Below are 24,093 nucleotides of genomic sequence, written 5' to 3' on the forward strand. Positions count from 1 at the left end.
AGTCCATAGCTTGCCTTAACCGATACCTAAGTTACTTGTCTCTATGTCTCTTTGTTACAACACAGTGCTGAAGCTCTGTCGGCCGTTGAGTTCATGACAATGAAAGAAACTATATGGCGAGGGCGGTAAGTTCGTTGAACCCTACAAGTCAATAGGGCCGTATAGCATATTGCCTGCTATGCTATATAGAACTTCTGCTATACGTGACTCTCAGGTAGAAATTAGGATTTACCTTTTCTAGTGATGTGGGTTGAGTGGGGGGAAGATTTGACTAGTCACCCCATTAGGAGGAGTTTTATACTATTTTTTCTGGCACTATATTATCAATAAGATTCAAGTCTTTTTTGATAAGCAAGGGATGAAGGTTGTCACCTACGTGACCTACGTGACGTCTTTACGATTGGTGGCCGCTTCTCCCTGCTATTAAGAACGTCATTTAAAAGGCATTAAGGAAGCTGTCGGTAAGTGCCAACAGCTTTATCATAACCCACAGAGAGACTGAAATAGTACTTTTCACTTGACCAGAAACTAAATTGGAGAATAAACGTTGAGCAGAGTGTCAAAAGCGAAGCAGCATGCGCTATACCCCTGTCTCAACTAGATATGCAGAAGTTGAGTACTTAGACCAGGGACGGTGTACAGCGGTTGCCAACTAAATTTGTTCAAGAGATGTCTGAGTGCAGAGAGGAGCAGCCAGAGGAAGCCACAAAATATTCGTTTAATGCACTTGCACCTACAAGTTGGTATGCGCCAACGAATATCCCCCTTAGAAGGAAGTTAGGAAACTGACGTTATTTGAACTTTCGGAATACTTCGATTCTCTTGGTAGGTGTTGGTGCAGCGTAGGGGGTCTTTCCTTCTTTATAGAGTAAACGTAATTTTCCTGTAGAGGGAGCAATGAGCTGAACACAGATGGGTCCAAATTGGAGAGTCCACCGAGGCAGAAGACTTCATTCGGAAAGCTTCTTGTTGTTGTTGTAGCAGTGTGTTGTACTCTGAGGCGGCAAAGCTTGTCGATGATAGACTCCATCAGGTCGATCCGGTACGTTCAACCAGCTATCAAGGGATTGCAGTCCGTAAGCTTGCACGACAAGCACGTAATTGTAAAACTTATAAACCCAGGCTTCAAATTTTGCACACAAATTCTTAAACTGCTCCCGTTGGAAATGTAAATGTTTCATATGGGGCATGTTTAGAAAAAGCTCTCTGCACACGATTTAACATTGCATAGCGTTAAACAACTTAAAGAGAAATTGATTTGCAAGAATCAGAGCCTGTGAAACTCCAAAACAGCATTTTTGACATCGTAACTGAGAAAAGTGGGCCTTAAATACAATTGTTTACAAATTTTGGACTTACCGCTTTAAATTTTCCAATGTTGATAATACTGGAGACAATTGATAATGATGAAAGTTTTTGTTTTTGATCTAGAATGCAAGAAAATAGGCTACATTAATACACTGTATTATACAAACCGATCGAGACTTACCAAAGTGTGCATTGATCGGAACGACCTTACTTCATAGAGGGAGAGTGCCAAGGTACGCTATGTCCACATGTATGTGGATACAACAACACACAATACCGAGCTGTCTTGCTAACACGACTTTTTCGTCTTTGAAAAGAAATTATACATTGTATTGATTGAAGCAACCCGATCGACACTTTTTAAACCGGCACACAATTCCGACCGTCTTTTTTAATTATTTTTTCTTACATTGCAAAACACTAAAATTTTTGTCGACGCGCGGGATAAACTCAGACTGTAGCAGTGTTGCCATACATATGTCATATTGCACTTATCGATGACAATATAACGGCACATGTGTGGGTATAGGAAAAAATAAGTTTAAATGGATATTGATAATACTATAGAGAACGAAGTACGTATCGATAACTATTCACTAGGGCTTCTTTAGAAATCTATCGCTGTAGTATTATAATCCTATACAATGCAAATCGGAAAAAATGGATGGAATTATTGTGCAATGTTATAATGGATAGTTAACAATATCATACGGTAACAGATGATAATAACCGATTAATCGTGATTTGCTCTGATAATTCTTGAATAAAACACACAAATATAGTACACCCTGAATGAAAGGACTAAACTAAAACACATCATATATGTGTTGTTTTTACATCGATGAACTAGTTAAAATCGATTTATAAATATCTAAAAAAGAACACTGTCTTGCAAGGCGAATTTTAAAAGGAGGTCTCTCGCGTACAGCTGTTAGCCGGTCAGGTGGGACGGTATTAAGATGTCAGATTTTTGGTTGCATTCTCTTTGTTGTTATCTTCTTTCTCATATATTCTCTGCTCATGTACGCACACGTATACACACACGCACACAAATTTCTTTGCGTGTGTTAGCAAAACGTCTATCATCCTGTTGACAAGATGGCTGATTGCCGCATATGATTTGTGGTTGTTGTACACATGAGACCACCTTAAATTGTTTCGCCATGTCTGGGTTGTTAGCAGAATCATCCGATAACACTCACTAAAGGGCAAAACCTCAATATTAAAACTGAACGATATGATGTGTAAACGCTTATTTTGCACTGTTTAGTACACAATCAACTCTATTGATTGCCGCGTTTTATATCAGCAAGTGTGATATTCTGGATATTTTTTTTTAGTGCAAATTTTACGTAATAATTATCGATAACATGTGAGAATAGCCGGTTGATATCGACAAGTTTGCAGAACACTTTTGCACTTGAAATCTATTCGTACATCTGTCTTCCACAGGATAAATGAATAACAAAACACGCCCAATTTTGTGTATGGTACTCATAACACCAGATTTCATTTGACATCCCGAGTTAACCTTTTGAGACAAAAGTTGTTTTCATTCAATCTAAAACGTTGAAGAACATGGATCTTCATGAATATTTGTGTTTCAGAGAGTATTTTTGTCGTGATTGATTTTACTCCTACCGAGTGCAAGTCAAATCTTTGGGATAAAATATCAGTGCAATGTTGTACTGGATACTTATCTATAACAGATAATAACTTATTAATCGCTACTTTCACTACTGGATAGTTATCGATATTATGCCATAACCAAATAGTAACCGATTAAATGGTACTTGCACTATATATGTCGTGTTTCAGTTTAGTGCTAGTGCGTTTAATCGTTTCTTACTATCTGTTATCGCATGTTGTCTATAACTTACTAGTACAACCTTGTACTGATATTTTATCCAGAACATCTGACTTGCAATTTAATTAACACAGAAATTAACTATGAACCCCACCGTGATACTCGATATGGCTCAACTGTATTTTACGGGGTAGTTCGCAAAAAAATCTAACTTTTTGCATAACCCCTAATTTTGACCCCAGGAAGCGGAATATGAAGTTCCGTTTTTGGGGCCCGTGGACGCCCTTAGGGGCCAAACAAATTTGTCCAACTTTGCTGGGCTAAAAGAGTTTTATTTTAAATACTTTTGTCTATTTCCCACTGTTGGACATATGAAGGAGGAGAAAAATCAAACCCGGCCGAAGGCCGTCATATTTTTTCAACTTTGGAAGGCAAATAGAGTTTTATTTAAAATAACAAAAACAATTTCGTAAATTTTCCAAATAGGGGTAAAAATTCTCAAGACCCAGTAGGTCCCTCCTGGGTCAAAATTTTGGACACTTGATTGCATATTCGTAATCTACTAATCAACACCTTTCATTTGATACTCATATTGCCTAGGTTGGACTATTCCCCCCAAGGGGTTTTTTGGTCCCTAAGGGGGTCCACGACCCCGAGCCCCAAAAATGGACTTCATATTCGGGTTCCTGAGGTCTAAATTAGGGGGTATGCAAAAAATTAGATTTTTTGCGAACTACCCCGTAAAATACAGTTTTGCCATGGACCGGGCATGCTTTATCTATGGAGATCGATGAGGATTGCTATCTCCACATGCAAATATGGCTACAACAACCAAAACCACTATAGGTTTATCATAGGGATTCTTTCGCCAATTAATCTAAATTAGCTGATTTCGATGTAAGACAAAAGAGGTTTACTTGTTCCCCTATGACGCTGAACCCCTGGGTTCGAATCCTGGCGAGAACATCAGAAGTAATTTTCAGCTATGGTTATCCCCTATTAATGCTGGCGACATTTGTGACGTTCTACACCATGTAAAAACTTCTTCCCAAAAGACGTTTTGCACTGCAGCACGCCATTCAGACTCGTCTTAAAAAGGTGGTTCCATATCATTGAGCTCAAGAAAAATCGAATAGCAAATTGGTTTGCTTGTTTGACTGGGGTGTGATTATTTCGATTTTTATTCCTCAATCAGTACAACATAATTTACAAAAAATATTTTTTTACGAAAAATTTAAAATTATTTATTTTAGAAACTGTAACAAAAATATTCCGTTATATTTCCGATTAAATTTAAATATATATTTGATTGACATTGAATGTTTATATACGCAAGGATTTTCGGTTGAGTTTGAAAACGAGTGATGTAAAGAATAAATTGCTGCTGCTATGTAAACACAATTTGCAGAGTTTCGGATGGAAACTGAAAACTTTATTCAGAAAAATATTTCACTCATTTTTACATCATTAAGAATAAATTGTTTACATTGAATTGGCTGCGCTAGGCACACCTTGTAGAGTTTTTTTCATTCGCTGTGGATTTTGTTATTATATTTCGAAGTGATTTAAAATTATGAAATACAATATATTTGTTACATTTAATGGAAAATTTTGCAAAATATTTGCATGTTTTTATTTTATTGACAATTTTTGTTTTGTTTTGCTGTTTTTCTAATTAATTCTCTGATGCAGAGGTCTCGGCAGTTAGTAAGGGTTTTTTAGGACTTGGCTCTGTGGAATCATCGTGATCGGGTTCAGCAGCAGCGGCAGCAGCTTCTACATCTTTTTTCACGGCATCTGTACTATTTGCTCCTTCACCATTACTTTCACTGTTACCGGAGGCACCACCTGCTGCAGCCGCAGCGGCAGCACACAGTTCATCAGGATGGGTTAGTTTTCGTTTTTCAATGCGTTCAGCTAGAGCACTGTGCAGATGTTTGATTTCGACTGGTCGTGCCATAACCAAAAATATTTTAATTTTACCCGTATTATCCATTGCAGTAAGTCTTAGAGATTTTTGACTAGGTCTTTCGGCAACCATGCCGCCCCAGACCTGAAAAAATCAAAAGATAAAATTGTGTAGTGAGATAAGGAAATGAAATAATTTTTGAAATATATGAAATAAAATTTGAAGGGTATTCTTCTTTATTTGCAGTATTTTATTTTATTCATTTTTTTGTAGCAGAGTGTTTTACACAGAGGCTGCAGCCCTTGCCGATGGAAGACTCAATCGGCCAATCCGTTATGTACAACCGGCTACCATGGGATTGAATGTTATATTTTAGGACTATCCAGTGCAAGTCAGATGTTCTCGATAAAACTACGCAAAGGTGTCCTGGATTATTATTGATAAAATACGATAACAAATAATAATGACCGATCAATCGCGATTTGCACTATATAGCAGTGCTGGCAAACTATCGATAATCGCAACATTCGATATTTTTGATACATATCAATACTATCGTTAATTTCCCATCACCTATATATCAAACAAAAATCAGAAGTAAAAATCAGGAGATCGATTTATCATATAGAAGCAATTGCAATGCCAAATTTAATAGTCAGAGGGAATTCATAAGAGAAATCATTGAGCAAGCTTTTAGCCCAATTGGATGAAAATAGCGCCCTCTATAGGCGCAATGTGTGTTATAGGATATATTCAGTGTCAAATAGCTTATTTTTGTCCAATTTTGCAAAAAATATAACTTTGCCGATAATTTCGATAGAAAAAATATCAATCGATATTCAGACAAAAAATAAAATATCGATAATATCGATATTGCCATCGATATTTTGCCAGCTCTACTATATGGTACTAATATGAAACAGAAACTACCTGCTCTCTTATGATATTGATTAATTATAAATTCTATTAAGAATTTCAGGGCAAAGACGTACTGCTAAGTTATCGATAATATGCAATAAAATATAATAAGCAACGATTAATCGTGATTTGCATTAGTACTACCAAAATGAAACAGGAATTATCTGCTATCCCATGATATCGATAACTATCCAGGACCAATTTTCACTGAATCCCATGGCAGCCGGTTGTACGTACCGAATAGGCCCGATGGAATCTTTCATCGGCAAGGGCTGGCAAACTATCGATAATCGCAACATTCGATAGTTGTAATAAAAAATATCGATAGTGTCGATACTATCGTTAATTTTCCATCAACTATATTTCAAACGAAAATGAGAAATGCACATCGGGAGATCAATGCACAGACCAATAATGAAGTCAGTTGGAAGTCATGAGAGAAATCATTGTACAAAATCTTAGACTAATCGGATGAAAATTGCGCCCTGTATAAGCGCAATGTATCTTAAAGAATACATTCAGTGTCGGATTGCCTATTTTTGTTTAGTTTTCCAAAAAATTTAATTGTTGCGATAGTATCCATCGGAAAATTATCAATCGATATTCTGTTAAAAAATTAAATGTCAATAGTGCCATCGATATTTTGCCAGCTCCACTGTCGGCTCAGTGTACAACACACTGCTACAACAACAACTTTCAATTGAAATTCTATTAAGAACTTTGACTGGCACTGGATAGGACTAAAATAAAATACAGCAGTTGATGACATGTAGATCGTATTAGCCGCCTTTCCAACATCCTCCTGTCCTGTTCCCTTTTTCGAAAACGCAAAACGAAAGATTTTCTTAGGTTATATCCTGCAAACATTGGCATATCTGACTTGATAGCTAAAAGTTTAAAAAACTGATATAGAATGAAACTGACAAAAATTTCTAACTATATACTAATTTTTATTCCATGGCGATAAAATCCTAGCAACGCAATTATAGTTAAATTGCAATCCATAATCGACTCAATACGTCTTAGCATTAAGAGAAACATATGGACTTCTGGACGCTTGTTACATCATTCTGGCAGAGATCTTCTCGATCTTGAAGGCATGGGAAAGGATATCGAGGCAGGAGTGACTTCCCGATCAGACTATCACGATATATGTGACGCTGAAGTCTTAAGCATTATGACATATGAGAGGAAGACTCGTTAAGAGATGAAAAGGGCATCTCTGCCGAAAACAGGGCTATCAAGGGAAAGCGGAAAATGAGGCAGTTCAAATGTAAGCCAGAAATGGGTTGCTTATGAGTTTTATGGAATTGGTAAAACCACACATATGCGATCTTCTCGGTGGGATAGACGATTTTTATGATAATTACGCGAATAGGATACGGTCTGATGCTTGCAAGGTGACCAAGACCTATTTTTCTATGGCCTATTTTCTCACTTTTCTCTGGCCTATTTTTCGACTAACTTTCATTCAATTTGTTGTTGCGATCCTCGTCAAGCTTCTATGGGTTGGCAAGTTCGTTCCAGTCCATAGGACCGATCACCACGGGAACGTGATGGCCATTGGGTATTTAAGGGTGTCCCGTTTGTAACAAAACATGTCACCTGTTGTTCTGACCATACAATCCTACTCCACCAATCACCAGAACACTCTCCAACCCTTATCCATGTTGCAGTTACTAATAGTATCTACCCTGCAGACCAATTCAAAACAGTAGTGGAACAGAGAAGGGTTGAAACCACCGCCACAGTCAAAAGTGAATCCCGGTACGGAATAACTATGAGCACCACACAGGCAGAAACTATAAGCTTCGATCTATGTGGTTTTCATCGTTGTCACAAGAAGCTCAGCTGAGAGCTACCGGGTGTGTCCACAGCGTATATTGGAATGCTCCGTGTACGGTGTAGCTGCAACTGCTGTCGCGGTCAATCAGCGGTATCGAGTGGAGAGTCTCAGTGAGAGGCCCGGCGGTAACGGCTCTTGTGCCCATGATGTTCCATATGATAAGGCGAGTTATTGGCGCCTTTAAATAACCAATGGCCTAAGAGATCGACGAGGATCACTACGACCGCATACAAATGTGGCTAAAAATAATAACTCAACATTTGTCTCAAGATTTTGGTATCCCAGTAATACTATCCCGGCGCGGGATAGATGTAAGCACAACACAGGCACAACACATTTTGTACCAAGTCTGGACGAAGGACTCCATCGGGTCAATCCGGTACTTACAACCGACAGACATGGGATTACTTCCAACGTACTCTGTACTATGTTTGGTTCATCATATAGGCCAGTGAAAACATACATGGCCAGATGGCGCAGAAAAAAAACAAATCAAAGTGTTCACTTACCTTTGTGTTAAGTAAAAGACGTAAATTTCCTGCTGTTCTGAAAACCAGACGAGAACATTCATGTTCAATTCTGGAATCATTAAGGCGCAAACTTCCACGACCACGTTCTTCCCAATTGCTATTAACAAAAGCAAACAATTTACAATTTAACTGTAAAGAAGGCATACAAAAAAAATCATTTAATATTTTTCTATGGTCATATACAACATTCATGTCCCTTACGTCAACAATATTCATTTCGTTTTCCTCTCCCGTAAAGGTTTCCACTTCTTCGTATTTGCGTTTTTGTGCTCGGCTTTCTTCATATTCGCGGGCCACATCAGTAAGACTTTTTACTTCATTATTCGAATCTTTGGCAGATTCCTCGACATTTTCGGTGGATTTTGCTGCCGCATTCTGTATAACACTGGAGAAGAGCAAATCCCCAGAGGCTGATGTTGATGAATCCTCATTGTTTGATGCTGCCGGCTTATCGGCCTTGAGATTTTCCTATTCGATTTCAAGTAGTCAAGTGGTTACCAAACGTCTATAATGTATGTATCTAACCTTACTTACCCCTACGACACGTTCATGGAGATTTTGCCCAAATACAAAGCCAGACTTTTCCACCAAAGGAATAGAGCTTTTGGCTGCAGCAAAAAGATTGGCTCGTTCCATGCCATTTTTGCGTAACAAAGTAAGCGGATCTGGCCTCTCATCCACATCATCATTTTCCGTATCTTTTTTATCGACATCCTTTGACGAGGGCCCAGGTTCATCATCATCTTTTACTTCTTTCAAAAATGGATTGCTGCAGCTGGCTACCACTACCTTGTCCGCTGTCTTGTCACCAGCGCTCTCACTGGCTGCTGATGCGGTGGCACCATCACTACGAGAAGAATTATTCGTTGAAGGAGCATTTTGTGTGTGTGTTGATAGACTTGAAGCGGAACCCAATCTAGAAGGTCCCAATACTGATGGTCTTAAAACGGAGGATCTTAATCCTGGATTGCCGCCGACACTGCCGCCACCCGTCAAGGGAGAGCTTGGTAAAAGAAAATCGCTACCCAGACTGCTGGACTCATTGGAGGTATCTGTAAATAAGTATACGTATGAGCCGAACACCATTCAAGCGTACATAAAGAGTAGGATTTGCATTTTCTACATTTTTCTAGACTTACCATTATTTTCAGACATATTTTATTAATTTGTTTGGTGTTGTATGCTAATAGCAAATAAGGCCCTAAATAGTGTCACCAACGTAACGTGGAAAAGCGGTGTATGTCATTATTTACCCATATGGCAATATCGTTGTTTAAATGCATATGCGAATTACTCAATAAGAACGTAACGTATAGCAAGGCTGCGCTGTTATGTTGACGAACGTAGGCAAAACAATTCTCCTGACAGTTTATAAAAACCAATTAAGAATTTTGAAATATAATCCTGTTAGCCTATAAAATGCAAATGATGGGGATGGATGACTTACCTGGTAGATATGAGTGACTTATACCGTTGTACAACTACACGACTATTGATATCATGCGACATCCATATCCATCCAGTCCAACTTTGGATTAGAGTTCAATCCATCAAATGTGATCAGCAGCAAATAAAGTGAATAAAAATGACAAATATGTCATTGTATCGGCTTTTATCGCATTATATCAAAAACAATTGCAAATTTGCCCATGAACATGACATTAAGGAACAAGGGCAACTTCTCACATATCAAGTGTTGTGTTTAAATTAGTGGAAATGACGATTAATAGTTTCTTACTGGCTGTTATTACACATTATCGATAACTTACCAGTTCACTGGATAGGTCCAAAATTAAACAAAGAAACAAGAAATAATAGAACTTTTAACGTTTCGATTAAGCCAGTTATTTGTGTAGTTTTTCAAAAAAAGTAATCACGAAAAACTGGGTTTCCAACGGTGAAAAACGAACGAAGTACTAGCAATGCCAAGGCAGACGGTTGTACGTACCGGAATGACTCGTTGAAGTCCGTCATCGGCAAGGGCTGCCGTCTCAGTCTAAAACACACTGCTACAACAACAACAACTTAGTAGTAGCAGTTAGATGTTCTGAATAAAATGTCAGTGCAATGTTGTTCCGGATAGTTATCGATAACAACATATGTTCACGAAGTTCAATCGCGAATAATTAAGCAATTTTATCAAGAGACCGGCTCACATAGCAGCTAAAGTCGGGCATGGATCATCTTCGGTAAAGATTTTGGGTGCACTTGTGCAAATAACTTTTCCAAATTTAAAAATTGAGTAAAAAATTTAATTCGACTGACTATTCGATTTTTTAATCCACTAAAAGTCGACTTTTCGAATTTGTTACACTAAAATTCGATTAACTGACATACGTGTGAAGAAGAAGGAAAAGAGAAAAAGTTTTTTTTTTTAAGAAAAAGAAACAATAAAAATTAAATCTAAAGGAGGATGTGGATGCTCTGTTAGTAAATTGCATATTTCCATAGATTGATAATAATTATCAGGTGAGTGTCTTAAGCCCCCTAAGCAGCAACAACACAAAATAATCCCACGTCAGTGGAAAGCAAAACAACAACGAAAACAAGGGCAGATAAAAAACCTTAAAACCTGCGACGAAATTTTGCATATTTTGGAGGATTTTACAATTCTTTAACAATTTCTAGGGCAAAATACGAGCAGAAACAAAATGAAATTCGGCTTATTAGCCATTGGTATACTGCTGGTGGTGGTGCAGTCGACTCAATGGGTGAATGTGTGCGCTGCACTCCAAGGGCCCCAGGTACCACCAAACAAGGCCACTTCCGCTGGTAAAGAACAAACAGAGGAAGATGGTTCAAATACATCGAGGCAGACGGAGAGCACGGCTGAAAGTACAGGTAGTGAAGAGGGTGGCTATGAAATACGCAGTAACCAGCGCAAAGCATCTAAATACTTTGATAACCAAATTGCTGCTAAGGCTGCACAAATTGCTGAAAACATTCAGGGGGCAGAAGCGGATGGCAAGAACAAGTTGTTGAAATTTGCCATCTTCGAACGCCTATGGATTGAAGAAGTGGTGCGCAAGAAATTACAGGCAGAGATTGAGTTGTTGGAAGCGAGGCAGGAACCTCAGCAAGTTTTAGATCCTACACCGGAGCAGATAGAGGGTATGCCGTTGATGAGATTTGTCTATTTTTTTAATTGCTTATTCGCTAATACAATTCTTTTCCAGCCGAAAGCATGTATGAGAATGCCATGGAAATGTTATCCAAACCAAATTCAGATAAACGAGTGGCCTTTACTCTAATCCGCAAAGCTGCAGAAATGAAACATAGCAAGGCAAGAGCAGAATTGGCATGGGCCAGAGTTCTAGGCCATTATATGGATTTTGATTTTGAATATGCTGCAGCAGAATTCGACGATTTGGCTAAGGAGGGCTTGCCGGAAGCTAACATGGTAGGTTGAGGCATTTTCTTAAGAATTACCAGATAAATATATCCAGGTGTTGCAAACTGAATGATTGGATTAGTATACCCCCATACTGTGCTAGAGGGTATACAAATAGTTTATTACTTTCTTTAATTGTTCTACTTTTTTTTTATTTCAGGGTCTTGCGTTCCTCTATTCCGTTGGTGTTGGAGGCAAAAATGTCAGTCAACCATTGGCTTTAATTCATCTCACTCTGGCTGCTTTGGGTGATCATACATATGCTCAAATGGCTCTGGGTTATCGCTATTCCTTTGGCATTAATGTTCCGGCCAGTTGTGAGAAATCGCTCTCATACTACAAGAAAGTTGCCAAGAAGGTGGCATTAAAAGTGACATTTGCCAGTGGGCCATTGGTGCATCGTGTAAGGCTTTTGGATGAATTGGAGAATCCGGGCAGTCAAGAAACAGAAATAGTAGACTACTATCAACTATTGGCTGACAAAGGCGATGTGCAATCACAAGTCGGCCTGGGCCAGTTATATTATCAAGGCGGTAAAGCCATACAGCAAGATCATCAAAAGGCCTTGGAGTATTTTACACTGGCGGCCAATGCTGGCAATGCCATAGGTTATGCCTTCTTGGGTAAACTCTATTTGGAAGGCAGTGAACATATCAAAGCTGATAATGAAACAGCATTTAAGGCAAATTGCATTGTTTTAATAGAAGTTAGGGTAATATTTTCTAATTTTCTTAATGTTTTTTGCAGTATTTTTCCAAGGCTGCCAATTTGGGTGATCCCGTGGGCCAAAGTGGTTTGGGTTTAATGTATTTGAAGGGTCTGGGTGTGCCCAAGGATCCTTTGAAGGCTTTGAATTACTTTACCATGGCTGCCGATCAAGGCTGGGTAGATGGCCAGCTAATGTTGGGAAATATGTATTTTAGTAAGTTTTATGAAAACAAAAATATTTAAAGGGAATTATTTTACAAAATTTTCATTTTCCAGCTGGTAACGGAGTGAAGACTGATTTTAAACTAGCCCTGAAGTATTTCAACTTGGCTTCTCAATCAGGCCATGTTTTAGCATATTACAACTTGGGATTCATGCATGCCTATGGCATTGGCATGCTGCGTTCATGTCCAGCTGCAGTGGAGGTAAGTAAAACACAAAATATTTTTCAAACAAATATGGTTGCAATTTCTCTTCAAGTTCTTTAAAAATGTCGCTGAACGTGGACGTTGGAGCACAAATCTGATGCATGCCTATGCTGACTATAAGAACTATCGCATCAATGAGGCCTATATGCAGTATGCTCTATTGGCAGAACTAGGCTATGAAGTGGCTCAATCGAATGCTGCCTTTCTGCTTGATCGTGGTGATGTTTCCATATTCCATGATCGCAATGAGGAGCTCATTCGGGCTTTCTATTACTGGAAACGTGCTGCTTCACAAGGCTATTCAGCAGCCCAAGTGAAACTGGGCGATTACTACTATTATGGCTGGGGTACAAATATTGATTTCGAGACTGCCGCCGCCTTGTATCGCAAAGCTTCGGAGCAACAATATAACGCACAAGCAATGTTCAATTTGGGCTATATGCATGAGAAGGGGCTGGGCATGAAAAAGGATTGGCATTTGGCCAAGCGTCTGTATGATTTGGCTGCGGTCACAAATGCCGATGCTAAGGTTCCTGTGGCCATAGCCTTGCTGAAACTGCAATTATTGGCAAAAATTGAATCCATTAAAGAGGTGAGTGTAGCCAATGAATGCAAGTGCAAATATTAATGAAATTTTGGTATTTTTTCTCGTCCGCTATATAGTCTCCTTATAAATTCATATTTTATTTGGATGAAAATATTGCTGCTAATTGGGATTTGTATATGATTACAATTTTGACACTGCTGCTGGGTTTCATAATGTATACCAGACGTACACAAGAGCAGCGCCAGCAAAATCAAGGCGAAAACAATCAAGCAGCACAACCTGAAAATGGCGAAGCAGCAACCAACCATGAAAATCCGCCTAATAATGAGAATGAAAATTCAGCTACCAATACAGCGGCAGCAACATCATCTTCTACTAGTGGCAGCAGTACAGATAAAACATCACCGTCCTCCGCGCCTGCGTCAACTGCTGCAGAGACATCTAGTTCTACGACAACAACCAGCAACGCATCTACGAGCGCAACGACAACAACCACAACCACAAAATCGACACTTACAATACCTTCGGCTGTTTCAAACTCCACCGCTGATCCCACGGAGTAGTAGTGATAATTATCTTTTTTTTTAATTTTTATTTATAAACAAACAAATTGATTGTTTAATATGCTTAGAAGATAAATGAAAACAAAAACAAAAACTAACTCAGCATATACATTTACATTTTCACAACATATTAAGTAGTCAATCATCTATTTTCCTTGTTTGAAGAATAATTTGAAAAATTCTTTACTACATATTTTTGTTTTTCTATTAATTTAGAACGATGAACATTTATCTATGTTGTCTGTACATATTAGTTTTTCTTACTTTCTTTTCCTTTGCAATATTCTTTTTAATAATAGGATTTCTCTTAGCTTAGTGATTTGTTCTTAGTTTGAATGCAACAATTTAGGAGGAGAGGAACGAGATAAACACAAAAAAAAAAAACAAAAATAATGAAGCAAAAACAATTTATGTTTCGTTTGTATATTTTTTATTGATAAATAAGATTTATAATAAAAACAAAAAAACATAAACAAATGCTATATTACCATAAAATTTAAAACCATAGGGCAACTATTCGAACTCTGTGATGGGATCCCCAGTTCGAGAATTTTAGCAGGATTAACAAGTTGTGCGTAGATTTATAGGGTTGCTGACTCTCCAAGGCAATTTTTGATCACAAACATTGCACTGGTTACAGGCAGTCTTCTTGTCATTTTGGTTCACTGTAGTCAGTCTTTACTTAATTGACTCATTTATCAACCCCCCTTACATAAAAACAAGTTATAGTCCGCTTCGGACCATAAATGAATGCTGAATATTGTAGAAGTAATAGTGTAATATTTCAGTTCATTCGGATAAGAATTGCGCCTTGTAGGGGCTCAAGAAGCAAAATCGGGAGCTCGGTTTATATGGCAGCTGTATCAAGCTATTGATCGATTCAGACCATATGTTAAAGGTCATGAGAGAAGCGGTTGTATACAATTTCTTCCAAATCGGATGAGAAATGCGCCCTCTAGAGGCTCAAGAAGTCAAGATCCCAGAACGGTTTATATGGTAGTTATATCAGGTTATGTACCGATTTGCGCCATACCTAGCACAGTTATTGGAAGTCATAACAAAACACTACGTGCAAAATTTCAGCGAGGATTGCGCCCTCTAGAGGCTCAAGAAGTCAAGACCCAAGACCCAATATCAAAACATGGAGCTATCTGAACCTTAGCGGAGTTGTTGGAAGTAATACCAAAAGGCAACGTGCAAAATTTCAGTCAAATCGGACGAGAATTGCGCCCTCTAGTGGCTCAAGAAGTCAAGACCCAAGACCGGGTCTTAAAACATGGACCGATTTGACCCATTTACATTCCCAACTGACCTACACTAATAAAAAGTATTTGTGCAAAATTTCAAGTGTCTAGCTTTGTTCCTTCGTAAGTGCTTTCGACAGACAGACGGACGGACGGATATCGACTTAAAATGACATGACGATCAAGAATATATATACTTCATGGGGTCTCAGATGCATATTTCGAGGTGTTACAAACAGAATGACGAAATTAATATACCCCCATCCTATGGTGTTAGGTATAAAAACACAATTCGAAGCATGTGTGCAAGAAGAAGTTCTGGACAATGACTAGGTTGAAGGGGTCCCATATAGCAGAATCAACAAATTAAGCGATGAATGAAAGTAGGGCTGACTGGCCAATATAATGTTCAACCATAACTGAGGACCCAGGAAAATGCGGACTTTTTCCAGTGTATACGAGGTTGAGCTTGACATTTTTTTTGTTCTATGCTGCGCAAGTGTCCACTCGACATCAGAGTGGCACGCAGGGGAAAACATCCAGATTTGGCGGAATGCTGATCATTAGCCTTAAATCCGGATTTAAGGCACTCGTCCGCCGATTTCACGGCATTCTCTTTGTTTTCTTCTTCTTGCTTGCATATTCTCTGTGCATGTACGCACCCGTATACTCAAAAGACAAGGCAAAACGTCGATCAGCTTGATGGCGGATTGCACCATATGATTTGTGTTTATTGTATAAATGAGACCACCTTTAATTGCTTCGCCATGTGTTTTATCAGATTTTTACAATAGTTCAAGCCCAGTACGCAGCTCTAGTGAAAATTTCGCTAGCAAACTCGGTCTTCATTTTCGATATCAAAAAAAGGCCAGTAAAAATAGATATCATGTGATAACAGATACAAAGAACCGTTTCTTCCACTCATATTGTATTATAATATATTTAATATACTCCAATTGTAAATAAAGGACATATATATTCCCCTATATTGTACTAATACAAAACATAGCAGATCTTAATACATGGCTATATGTATTACAAACATCTGCTAACTAATCTTTAAATGTAAACATCCCTTTGGAAAAGTTCATGTTATCGATGTTTTTTTTGGGTTATTGAGTTGTGAACCCCATCTATTTATAAACAGGATACCGTTATATTTATCGATAAGTATTGTATTGGCTGGCAACACTGTTCGAAAACGATAACATCTGTAGCCCGCCTTTTTTTAAGGTAAACAAGTGAATAATTCTAGTCATTCGCGAGGACTTGTTGCTAATAATTCGTTTAAAATTATCCATGGAAGTTAAAGTTGTGGAAACGAAAATTTGCGCAATAATTAAGTGTCGGGTAACGGGTGAAAACGTGTATATTTGTTCTACGCATGAAAGTGAATTTATTTACAGCCGGTATGTTGTGTGCCATAAGTTGTAATGGTAAGGTGTTGTGTTTGCGGGTGAAACTGCAGTCAATTGATCATCCATTCTCATAAGGGGCTGTAATACAAGAAAAAAGTTTGAAAGAGTATAATTAATGTGGGTTAAAAATGTACCCTCTGTTCGCTCAGAGTCGCTTTAGAGTGCTTATAGACGGAAGTGTCGTAAAAAGTATCGTTTCGGTTTACCGTGATCCATGTAACGTACCCTCGCTGAAGGATGGAAAACTTCGACTCAGTTTATGGTTGGTATACACTTCTTTAGTGGTGCTTCTTCGCTTTGAAACTAATACGCGTTCATTGTTGTCCCTTTGGTTTATTTCAGCAGTCTCGTTTTATCGTGGTCCACCAACTATCGCAGAAACGTGGACTTTTCTTCGCAGTTTAGTGTCGGAATACGATTTAGGTGGTACTTCTTCGCTTTATTGCGAATTCGCCTTCATTGCTGACGGTGTTGTTTCATCCTACAGCTGTGGTCAACTGAAAATTGTGGCCAGTATTAATTACCGAGTGTTAAAAGCTTCGCGGCCGGGCAATCAATTCACCAATCCTTATGGAATCTTGTTTTAAGACGCGAGCAATAAGTTTATCGTAAGAAACTATAACTTCGCAAAACTGTTACGGTTACTAGTGTCAGCGTAAGAAGAAAGATAGATTGCAGCTCAAACAGACATCCGCAAACTCTGTTTTTCAGTAAAATTCGTCAACTGTAAAAGCAAGATCGACGCAAGAAGATGACATCAATTCAAATTTTCCCATAATCGAATTTCCAATTCAAGTGGTAAGTACATCTTAAACACGATTTGTTTTTTGTAATTTTTTTGTCGTAAATTCCATGTGGGGTCTTGTCCATTGACAAATCTTGTTGCTTTAGAGCAGTGATGGGCACATTACCACTGTTAAAAAGAGCAAACTCAGGTAAATGAAATAGCTTTAAAATAGAGTCAGCCGAACGAAGGCACACGAAGTTGTTTAAACTGTCCGTGTGCTTCTGTTGGTTTTTCCTATTCCCGCGGGCATAGGAATTTTTGTGCGAAAGTTTATGCTGCCCATCTATACTTTGGAGTTAAAAGGGGATCGCAAGAAGCTGGGTAAAATCTCAGGTTCTTTTCAATCTCTACATCTCTGTCGGCGATAAAATTATTTCTTGAATTTTATAAATTGACGATTTGGTGGCTTTTCACACAAAAAAGATGGTAGATGGTAACCAAGAGCCTCCTCTTGTGGCTTTTTATTTATTTATTTATTTATTTATTTATTTATTTGGTTTCACATACAACAAGATTTAAAATCTTATAATTACAGTATGTGATTAGAATCGTTATTCTAACAAAAGGGATCATTAAGTTCGGCTTTAATTTTAATTACATTAGCAATAAAAATCAATAATCAATAATCAATAATCAATAATTCATTAACAATAATTAATTGAGAGGAAGAATAGGAAAAACAAATCACTTAATTTATAGGCTTTGAAAGTATTTTGTAAGATTTTGTTTGAACTTATTTGCGTCGCCATTAAGTTGTATTGATGATGGGAGGGAGTTCCAAAGACGGGTAACGGTGAAGAAAAATTGCCACTCCGATACCAGCAATTTATGGCGCATTGGTACAATTAAAATCCTTCTGTTGGTTCTACCAAGCTGCAGTTTATCATACAAGTACGATGGTGTTTTAGTATATATAATTTTGTGTAAAAGTACCAGTGATTTAATATTCAGAACGTTTGCAATATCCACTCCATACAGGCTTTTACGAAAAGCTGAACTTTTGGCTCAGGTCCTTCAAAGTGGAAAGAGTTAAAAATGGTTGTCCATGCTGATGACGTCGTCATTTTAATTGGCGGTTGCTTTCTCTCTATTGTCGCGGATATCCTTCAGGGCGCTCTGAAGGATATCCGTCTAAGAGAAGGAGGAGATATGGCGATTTTAGGGGACCTGTCCCTGATGGAGTGGAGTTCAACTTACCACTCTCTCGGTAGGTTGAACTGGAGAAGAAACGTTGAGAAGGGAGGCAAACGGGGGCTCTACACTTTCCACAACTCGTTGCTAAATTTACACAGCTGTGGTTCGGTCGATCCTTATGTCTGCCAGATGTGAGAAGGTACAGCGTCCCGCCTATCTTGGATCCCTCTGTTTGCAAGGATAGGTCCAAGCTAGATGGGGAGCCAGGGAAGTAGTTTTTGTTGAATTCCTAGAAATAACGGAGTCACATAAAATTCTGAATGGTAAAAGTGCCTTTCATGCAGACGTTTTTGCGATCACACAAAATTCTGAAGTCTGCATCTCTCAATAGTTTGCCATATATAGAATACTTTTAGTCTACTCTTTGCCAGAATACAGGCTCGGTGTCTCGCATTCTCCGTACCCGGAATTCTTAGTCCACGAACCATTCCTCCACCCATCCATTGTTTCTGGATAAGATCCACGTTAAATCCTGTCATTAGCAGGACCTTTAGTGCCTCCGACGTGGCCTACAATTCTGAAGAAACTGGACTATAGTTAGGATTCAGAACTTGCATCACTTTTGTGTTAGCCTCGTCTTCTGATTCCACCAGGAGTTCATTGCCACAAGATTCGTTGGTCATGATGAGCTTCCGTACGCATCCAGCACCAGGTGAGCAAGCTGTGGAAGCACTCTTCCTCAGGACACTGGGCACTTGCGATGTGGACGATTCCTCTTTAGATGCTTCATTAGCTGCTGGTGTCGTAGTACTTTTTGAGTTCCGTGTTTCCCCGCTGGCGCACACCTTGAGCCCAGTCCAAGTTTGTGACCCACCCACACAGGGTGTGTCGGGTCCCGTTTCGATGCCATCCCCTACTGTCATGATTGTAACAGGGGGATTTTCAATCTTCTGCAATCCGCCAGACTTTAGCTATGTGGCCGATAGTTCCTGAGGCAAGTTTTCAGTTCCTCAGGCAAGTGTTGAGTCTTCTCCTGTCAGGGTATAGGGTATTATATTGTCAGCACCGCCTGACTTTTGCCTTTCCTCACTGTTTAGTTTATAACGGATTTCTGTCTCTCCTCTCCTATTGCATTGCTTTTAATGAAGAACAGAATGGTGATCTCTAACAGGCGAGTGATCTCTAACCTAACCTAACCTAGTGCTGAGCAATTTACTACTTATCAGTGGTTAATAATGCTTCATAACCCAAGTGCTGCCTGCTAAGTATTTGAGGATTTTGCTTGTGTTTCTAACCCCCAAGTTCTTTTAAGACTTCTTTCGCCCAGGTGGTGAATAATGTGGCTCATGATTTCGCGGGAGAGTTTCTAGGTTAAGACTCCTGAAAATTTGAGCCTGGTCCAGGAGGTTAATGTATTTTTTGTGTTCGCATGATACCATTGCTCTCTACATGTATACCTATATTTCCACGCCGGTAGGCGGTGGTCAAGGCCAAACAGGATCGGGGGAGAGAATACCCTTTAGGGAACTCCCGTTTTAACTCAGCTTGGCTTCCACTTTGCGTATCTAAACGCTACGTATGACTGTTTTGTTGTTGTAGTAGCCACATTTGTTTTTGTTGTAACCACATTTCTATGTGGAGGTGGCGATCCTCGACAAGCTCCTTAGTGAACAAGCTCGTTCCAGTCCATAGGACCGATCGCCGCTGCAACAAGGAGGCCATTGGTTATTTAAAGGCATCAATAACTCACTTTGTCAAATCGAGTATCATAGACACTCAGTATTTAAGAAAGAGCTTAAGGCACTCCACCTCAGATTCTGATACCAATTTCTTTGGTTTTAGGTTAATGTAAGTGTGCAAAGTTATATGAGCAGAATGAAGATATCAGATTCGCAGTCCGCAACCTTATAACTTTAATATAACCCCATATTTTCATGATTGGTGTATACAGCCGTTTGCTGGCTGTATACATCTGGCACTTGGGCAAATAGTTGAATGACGCACTCTACTCAAAAATATCTATCATTTGATCCCCATGGTTTAAATTGGTCAAATAATATATTGGAGGGGATTTTAGGAGGTGTGGTACTTTACTCCTAAAATCGCCTACAATAGGTCACTTGATTCTTGGACACAAATTTTAATGTTATAATCGTAATCTGCTCCCAAATGCCTTTTATTTGAGTTTCATCAAGCTATGGTTGAGTAATATTCCCATTTGGGGGGCTTATCGGGGGTGGGGCGAACATCAACTACATGGACCTCATTTTTTAAGTCATATTCGTAGCATAATCCCTAATACCTTTCATTTGAGTCTTATATTGATATGTACGTCCAATATGTCTATTTAGGGCAGTTTTTGGAGTTAGGCGACCCCTTGGATACTTCAACCCAATATTTAAAACTATTTTCATATTCTACTCTCCAATAGCTTTCATTTGATAGCCATTTTGTTCTTATCGGACCACTTTTGATTTTGGGGGGTGTTTTTTGGTGTAACGGGGGAGGGTCCGCGCTCTTCCATTATCAACAAATTCCTGACCATATTCATAATCTATTCCCGAATACCTTTTATTCGAGTCCCATATTGTCATTATCGTCCAATAAACCTATTTTGGGGTGTTTTAAGGTCGGGGAGCCCCCCAGTTACTTGAACGCGTTTTTTGACAAAAAAAATCGTATTCTACTTCTGAATACCTTTCATTTAAGTCCCATATTGTAACGATCGGTTCACTTTTATTTTTGGGTCGGACTTTTGGGGTAAGGGGGAGGGTCCGCTCCCCTTCCGATATCAACAAATTCCTGACCATATTCGTAATCTACTCCCGAATACCTTTAATTCGAGTCCCATATTTTCATTATCGTCCATTACATCTATTTTGGGGTGTTTTGGGGTCGGCGCGGCCCCCTAGTTACTTGGGCTCAGTTTTTGATATAAAATTCGTATTCTACTTCTGAATACCTTTCATTTGAGTCCCATATTGTAACGATCGGTCCACTTTTATACTTGGGTCGCACTTTTAGGGTAAGGGGGAGGGTCCGCTCCCCTTGCGATATCAAACAATTATATAGCCTATTGCTCCCTCCTGACCATATTCGTAATCTACCCCGAATAACTTTCATTTGAGTTCCATATTGTCATTATCGTCCAATAAACCTATTCTTGGGAGGTTTTGGGGTCGGGCGGCTCCCCAGTTACTTGCATCCAATTTTTGATATCATATTTGTATTTTACTCCCGAATACCTTTCATTTGAATCCCATATTGTCCTGATCGGTATACTTTTATTTGTGGATGGCCCTTTCATCCATTAAATCTATTTTGGGGTGTTTTGGGGTCGGCGCGGCCTCCCAGTTACTTGAACTTAGTTTTTGATATAAAATTTATATTCTACTTCTAATACCTTTCATTTGAGTTCCATATTGTAATGATCGGTCTACTTTTATTTTCGCGTCGCACTTTGGGGGTAAGGGGGAGGGTTCGCTTTTTCTTCCTGGCCATATTCGTAACCTACTCTCGAATACCTTTCATTTGAGTTCCATATTGTCGCGATCGGTATACTTTTATTTGTGGGTGGTACTTTTTGGGTAAGGGGGAGGGTCCGCCACCCTTGCGATATTGAAAAATTATGTCGCCTATTGCTCCTTCCTGACCATATTCGTAATCTACTCCCGAATACCTTTCATTCGAGTCCCATATTGTCATTATCATCCAATAAACCTATTCTTGGGAGGTTTTGGGGTCAGGGCGGCTCCCCAGTTACTTGGATCCAATTTTTGATATCATATTTGTATTCTACTCCCGAATACCTTTCATTTGAGTTCCATATTGTCCCGATCGGTATACTTTTATTTGTGGGTGGTACTTTTTGACTAAGGGGGAGGGTCCGCTCCCCTTGCGATATCAAAAAATTATGTACCCTATTTCTCCTTCCCGACCACTCTCCACAATCCGCCACTCGAACTCTTACTGAGATTCTCCACTCGATAGTGCTGATTGTCCGCGACTGCAGTTGCAGCTACTCCATATATGGAGCATCCCTCTATCCGCAACCTGTGGCCGCGCACGGTAGCTCTCAGCTGAGCTTCTTGTAATGAAGATGAACACCACACAAATCGGAGCTGAGAGTTTCAACCTGTGTGGTGCTCATAGTCATCCCGTGCCACATTTGTGTGTGGAGGTAGCAATCTTCGTCAAGCTCTATAGGTAAGCATGCTTGTTCCGGTCCATACGACTGATCGCCGCCGGAACTTTATAGTCATTGATTAATTGAAGCCGCCAATAACTCGCCAGCATCATAAGCACTAAATATTTAAGCATGAGCCGGTGACTGCCATCCTTTCACTGAGACTTTCCTCATGATTTCTCTGATGGCCCGCGACTGCAGTTGTGACTACTACGTAAGCGGAGCAATCCACCGTACGCAATCTGTGAACGCTCCCCGGTAGTTATCAGCTGAACACCACACAAATCGGAGCTCAGACTTTCGACCCGTGAGGTGCTCATATTCATCTCGTGCCGGCCTCGATGACGTCATTGAAGAGTGTAGTGTCATTGTTCGTATCGAATGTTCTCCCATGGCAGCAGGTTGTATGTACCGGATTGACCCGATGGAATCCTTCATCGGCAAGGACTGCCGCCTCGGTGTAGAACACACTGCTACAACAACAACATAGGTCATGGGTCGCGAGCACACTTCGTTTACAAGGTCTTCCCCATTTAGACCGCAGCTGATGGGTGTGATGATTGAGGTAAGTGCTGTTATTGCGCAATGCATCTTACGGAATCCATGTTTATGATGTGCTGGGTGCAGGGATGAATTCAAACCAGGCAGGAGTCGCACTTTAAGGGCCTTCTTACGGAATCCATGTTAATGATGTGCTGGGCGTAGGCTGATAGGTGTAATGATTGAGGTAAGTGCTGTCATTGTGCTGTGCATCTTACGGAATCCATGTTAATAATGTGCTGGACATAGGGATGAAATTTAAAACAGGCAGGAGCCGCACTTTAAGTGCCTTCGCCATCGGGATTGGTTCACTGTTTCCATATCATCGGAGTCATATACCTCGTTAGCTTGTCAACTGACGTATTCCGCTCCACGTGATCCATCATAGGCTCCCCATGAATAGGAGATGATCCTTGCAACACATAACAAGTTTCAACCTCACTTGATCCGAGGCCAAAGCCTGCAGTGCCAATCGACCGTTGCAGTCGCAACCGCCTTAAAATCATTTCTAAAGCTTTGATGGCCATGACTACCTCTTCTTTAAAGACTTTAAGTGCTCAAAAAGACCTTTCAAACATGAATTGAGCGCTAGAGCACTATTTTTGGATATTTTTATACCCTCCACCATAATTTCGTCATTCTGATTGTAACTACTCGAAATATTCGTCTGAGACCCTATAAAGTATATATATTCTTGATCGTCGTGAAATTTTATGTCGATCTAGCCATGTCCGTCCGTCCGTCTGTCTGTCGAAAGCACGCTAACTTCCGAAGGAGTAAAGCTAGCCGCTTGAAATTTTGCACAAATACTTCTTATTAGTGTAGGTCG

The 24,093-nt window shown here is 39.5% G+C and overlaps 2 protein-coding genes and 1 long non-coding RNA gene across 3 annotated transcripts in view; 1 reads left to right on the forward strand and 2 right to left on the reverse strand.

The window, feature by feature from the left end:
- LOC131994874 (uncharacterized) overlaps window positions 1–1,683 on the reverse strand; it is a 72,868-nt gene extending 71,185 nt beyond the window's left edge. Inside the window, exons 1-2 of the long non-coding RNA XR_009396897.1 lie at window positions 1,490–1,683; window positions 1,360–1,427 (exon numbers count right to left, since the gene is read on the reverse strand). This is a non-coding gene — a long non-coding RNA (uncharacterized LOC131994874). The remainder of the gene's footprint in view (window positions 1–1,359; window positions 1,428–1,489) is intronic.
- Window positions 1,684–4,525: 2,842 nt separating this feature from the next.
- Window positions 4,526–9,543, reverse strand: LOC106093423 (ran-binding protein 3). Its single transcript, XM_013260477.2, has 5 exons — window positions 9,458–9,543; window positions 8,853–9,370; window positions 8,520–8,786; window positions 8,298–8,447; window positions 4,526–5,168 (listed from the first exon to the last, which is right to left on the reverse strand). Exons 1-5 carry the CDS (start codon window positions 9,471–9,473, stop codon window positions 4,791–4,793), a joined length of 1,329 nt encoding a protein of 442 aa, XP_013115931.2. The 5' UTR covers window positions 9,474–9,543; the 3' UTR covers window positions 4,526–4,790.
- Window positions 9,544–10,646: 1,103 nt separating this feature from the next.
- Window positions 10,647–14,432, forward strand: LOC106093858 (protein sel-1 homolog 1). The gene is made up of 8 exons (XM_013261025.2): window positions 10,647–10,787; window positions 10,947–11,429; window positions 11,495–11,718; window positions 11,870–12,391; window positions 12,457–12,631; window positions 12,694–12,842; window positions 12,898–13,437; window positions 13,509–14,432. The coding sequence occupies exons 2-8, from the start codon at window positions 10,970–10,972 to the stop codon at window positions 13,953–13,955; spliced, it is 2,517 nt and encodes an 838-aa protein (XP_013116479.1). The 5' UTR covers window positions 10,647–10,787; window positions 10,947–10,969; the 3' UTR covers window positions 13,956–14,432.
- Window positions 14,433–24,093: the final 9,661 nt, after the last annotated feature.

Source organism: Stomoxys calcitrans, chromosome 2 (assembly GCF_963082655.1).
Source record: "Stomoxys calcitrans chromosome 2, idStoCalc2.1, whole genome shotgun sequence".
In the NCBI taxonomy this organism is placed as follows: Eukaryota; Metazoa; Arthropoda; class Insecta; order Diptera; family Muscidae; genus Stomoxys; species Stomoxys calcitrans.

Coding starts and splice junctions, on each gene's coding strand:
- LOC106093858 (XM_013261025.2), top strand. CDS start 10,970: ATGAAATTCGGCTTATTAGCCATTGGTATACTGCTGGTGGTGGTGCAG. Junction 12,843..12,897: donor CATGTCCAGCTGCAGTGGAG/GTAAGTAAAACA, acceptor TTTCTCTTCAAG/TTCTTTAAAAATGTCGCTGA. Junction 13,438..13,508: donor AAATTGAATCCATTAAAGAG/GTGAGTGTAGCC, acceptor TCCGCTATATAG/TCTCCTTATAAATTCATATT.
- LOC106093423 (XM_013260477.2), bottom strand. Junction 8,448..8,519: donor ACGAAATGAATATTGTTGAC/GTAAGGGACATG, acceptor CCTTCTTTACAG/TTAAATTGTAAATTGTTTGC. Junction 5,169..8,297: donor GTCTTTTACTTAACACAAAG/GTAAGTGAACAC, acceptor TGATTTTTTCAG/GTCTGGGGCGGCATGGTTGC.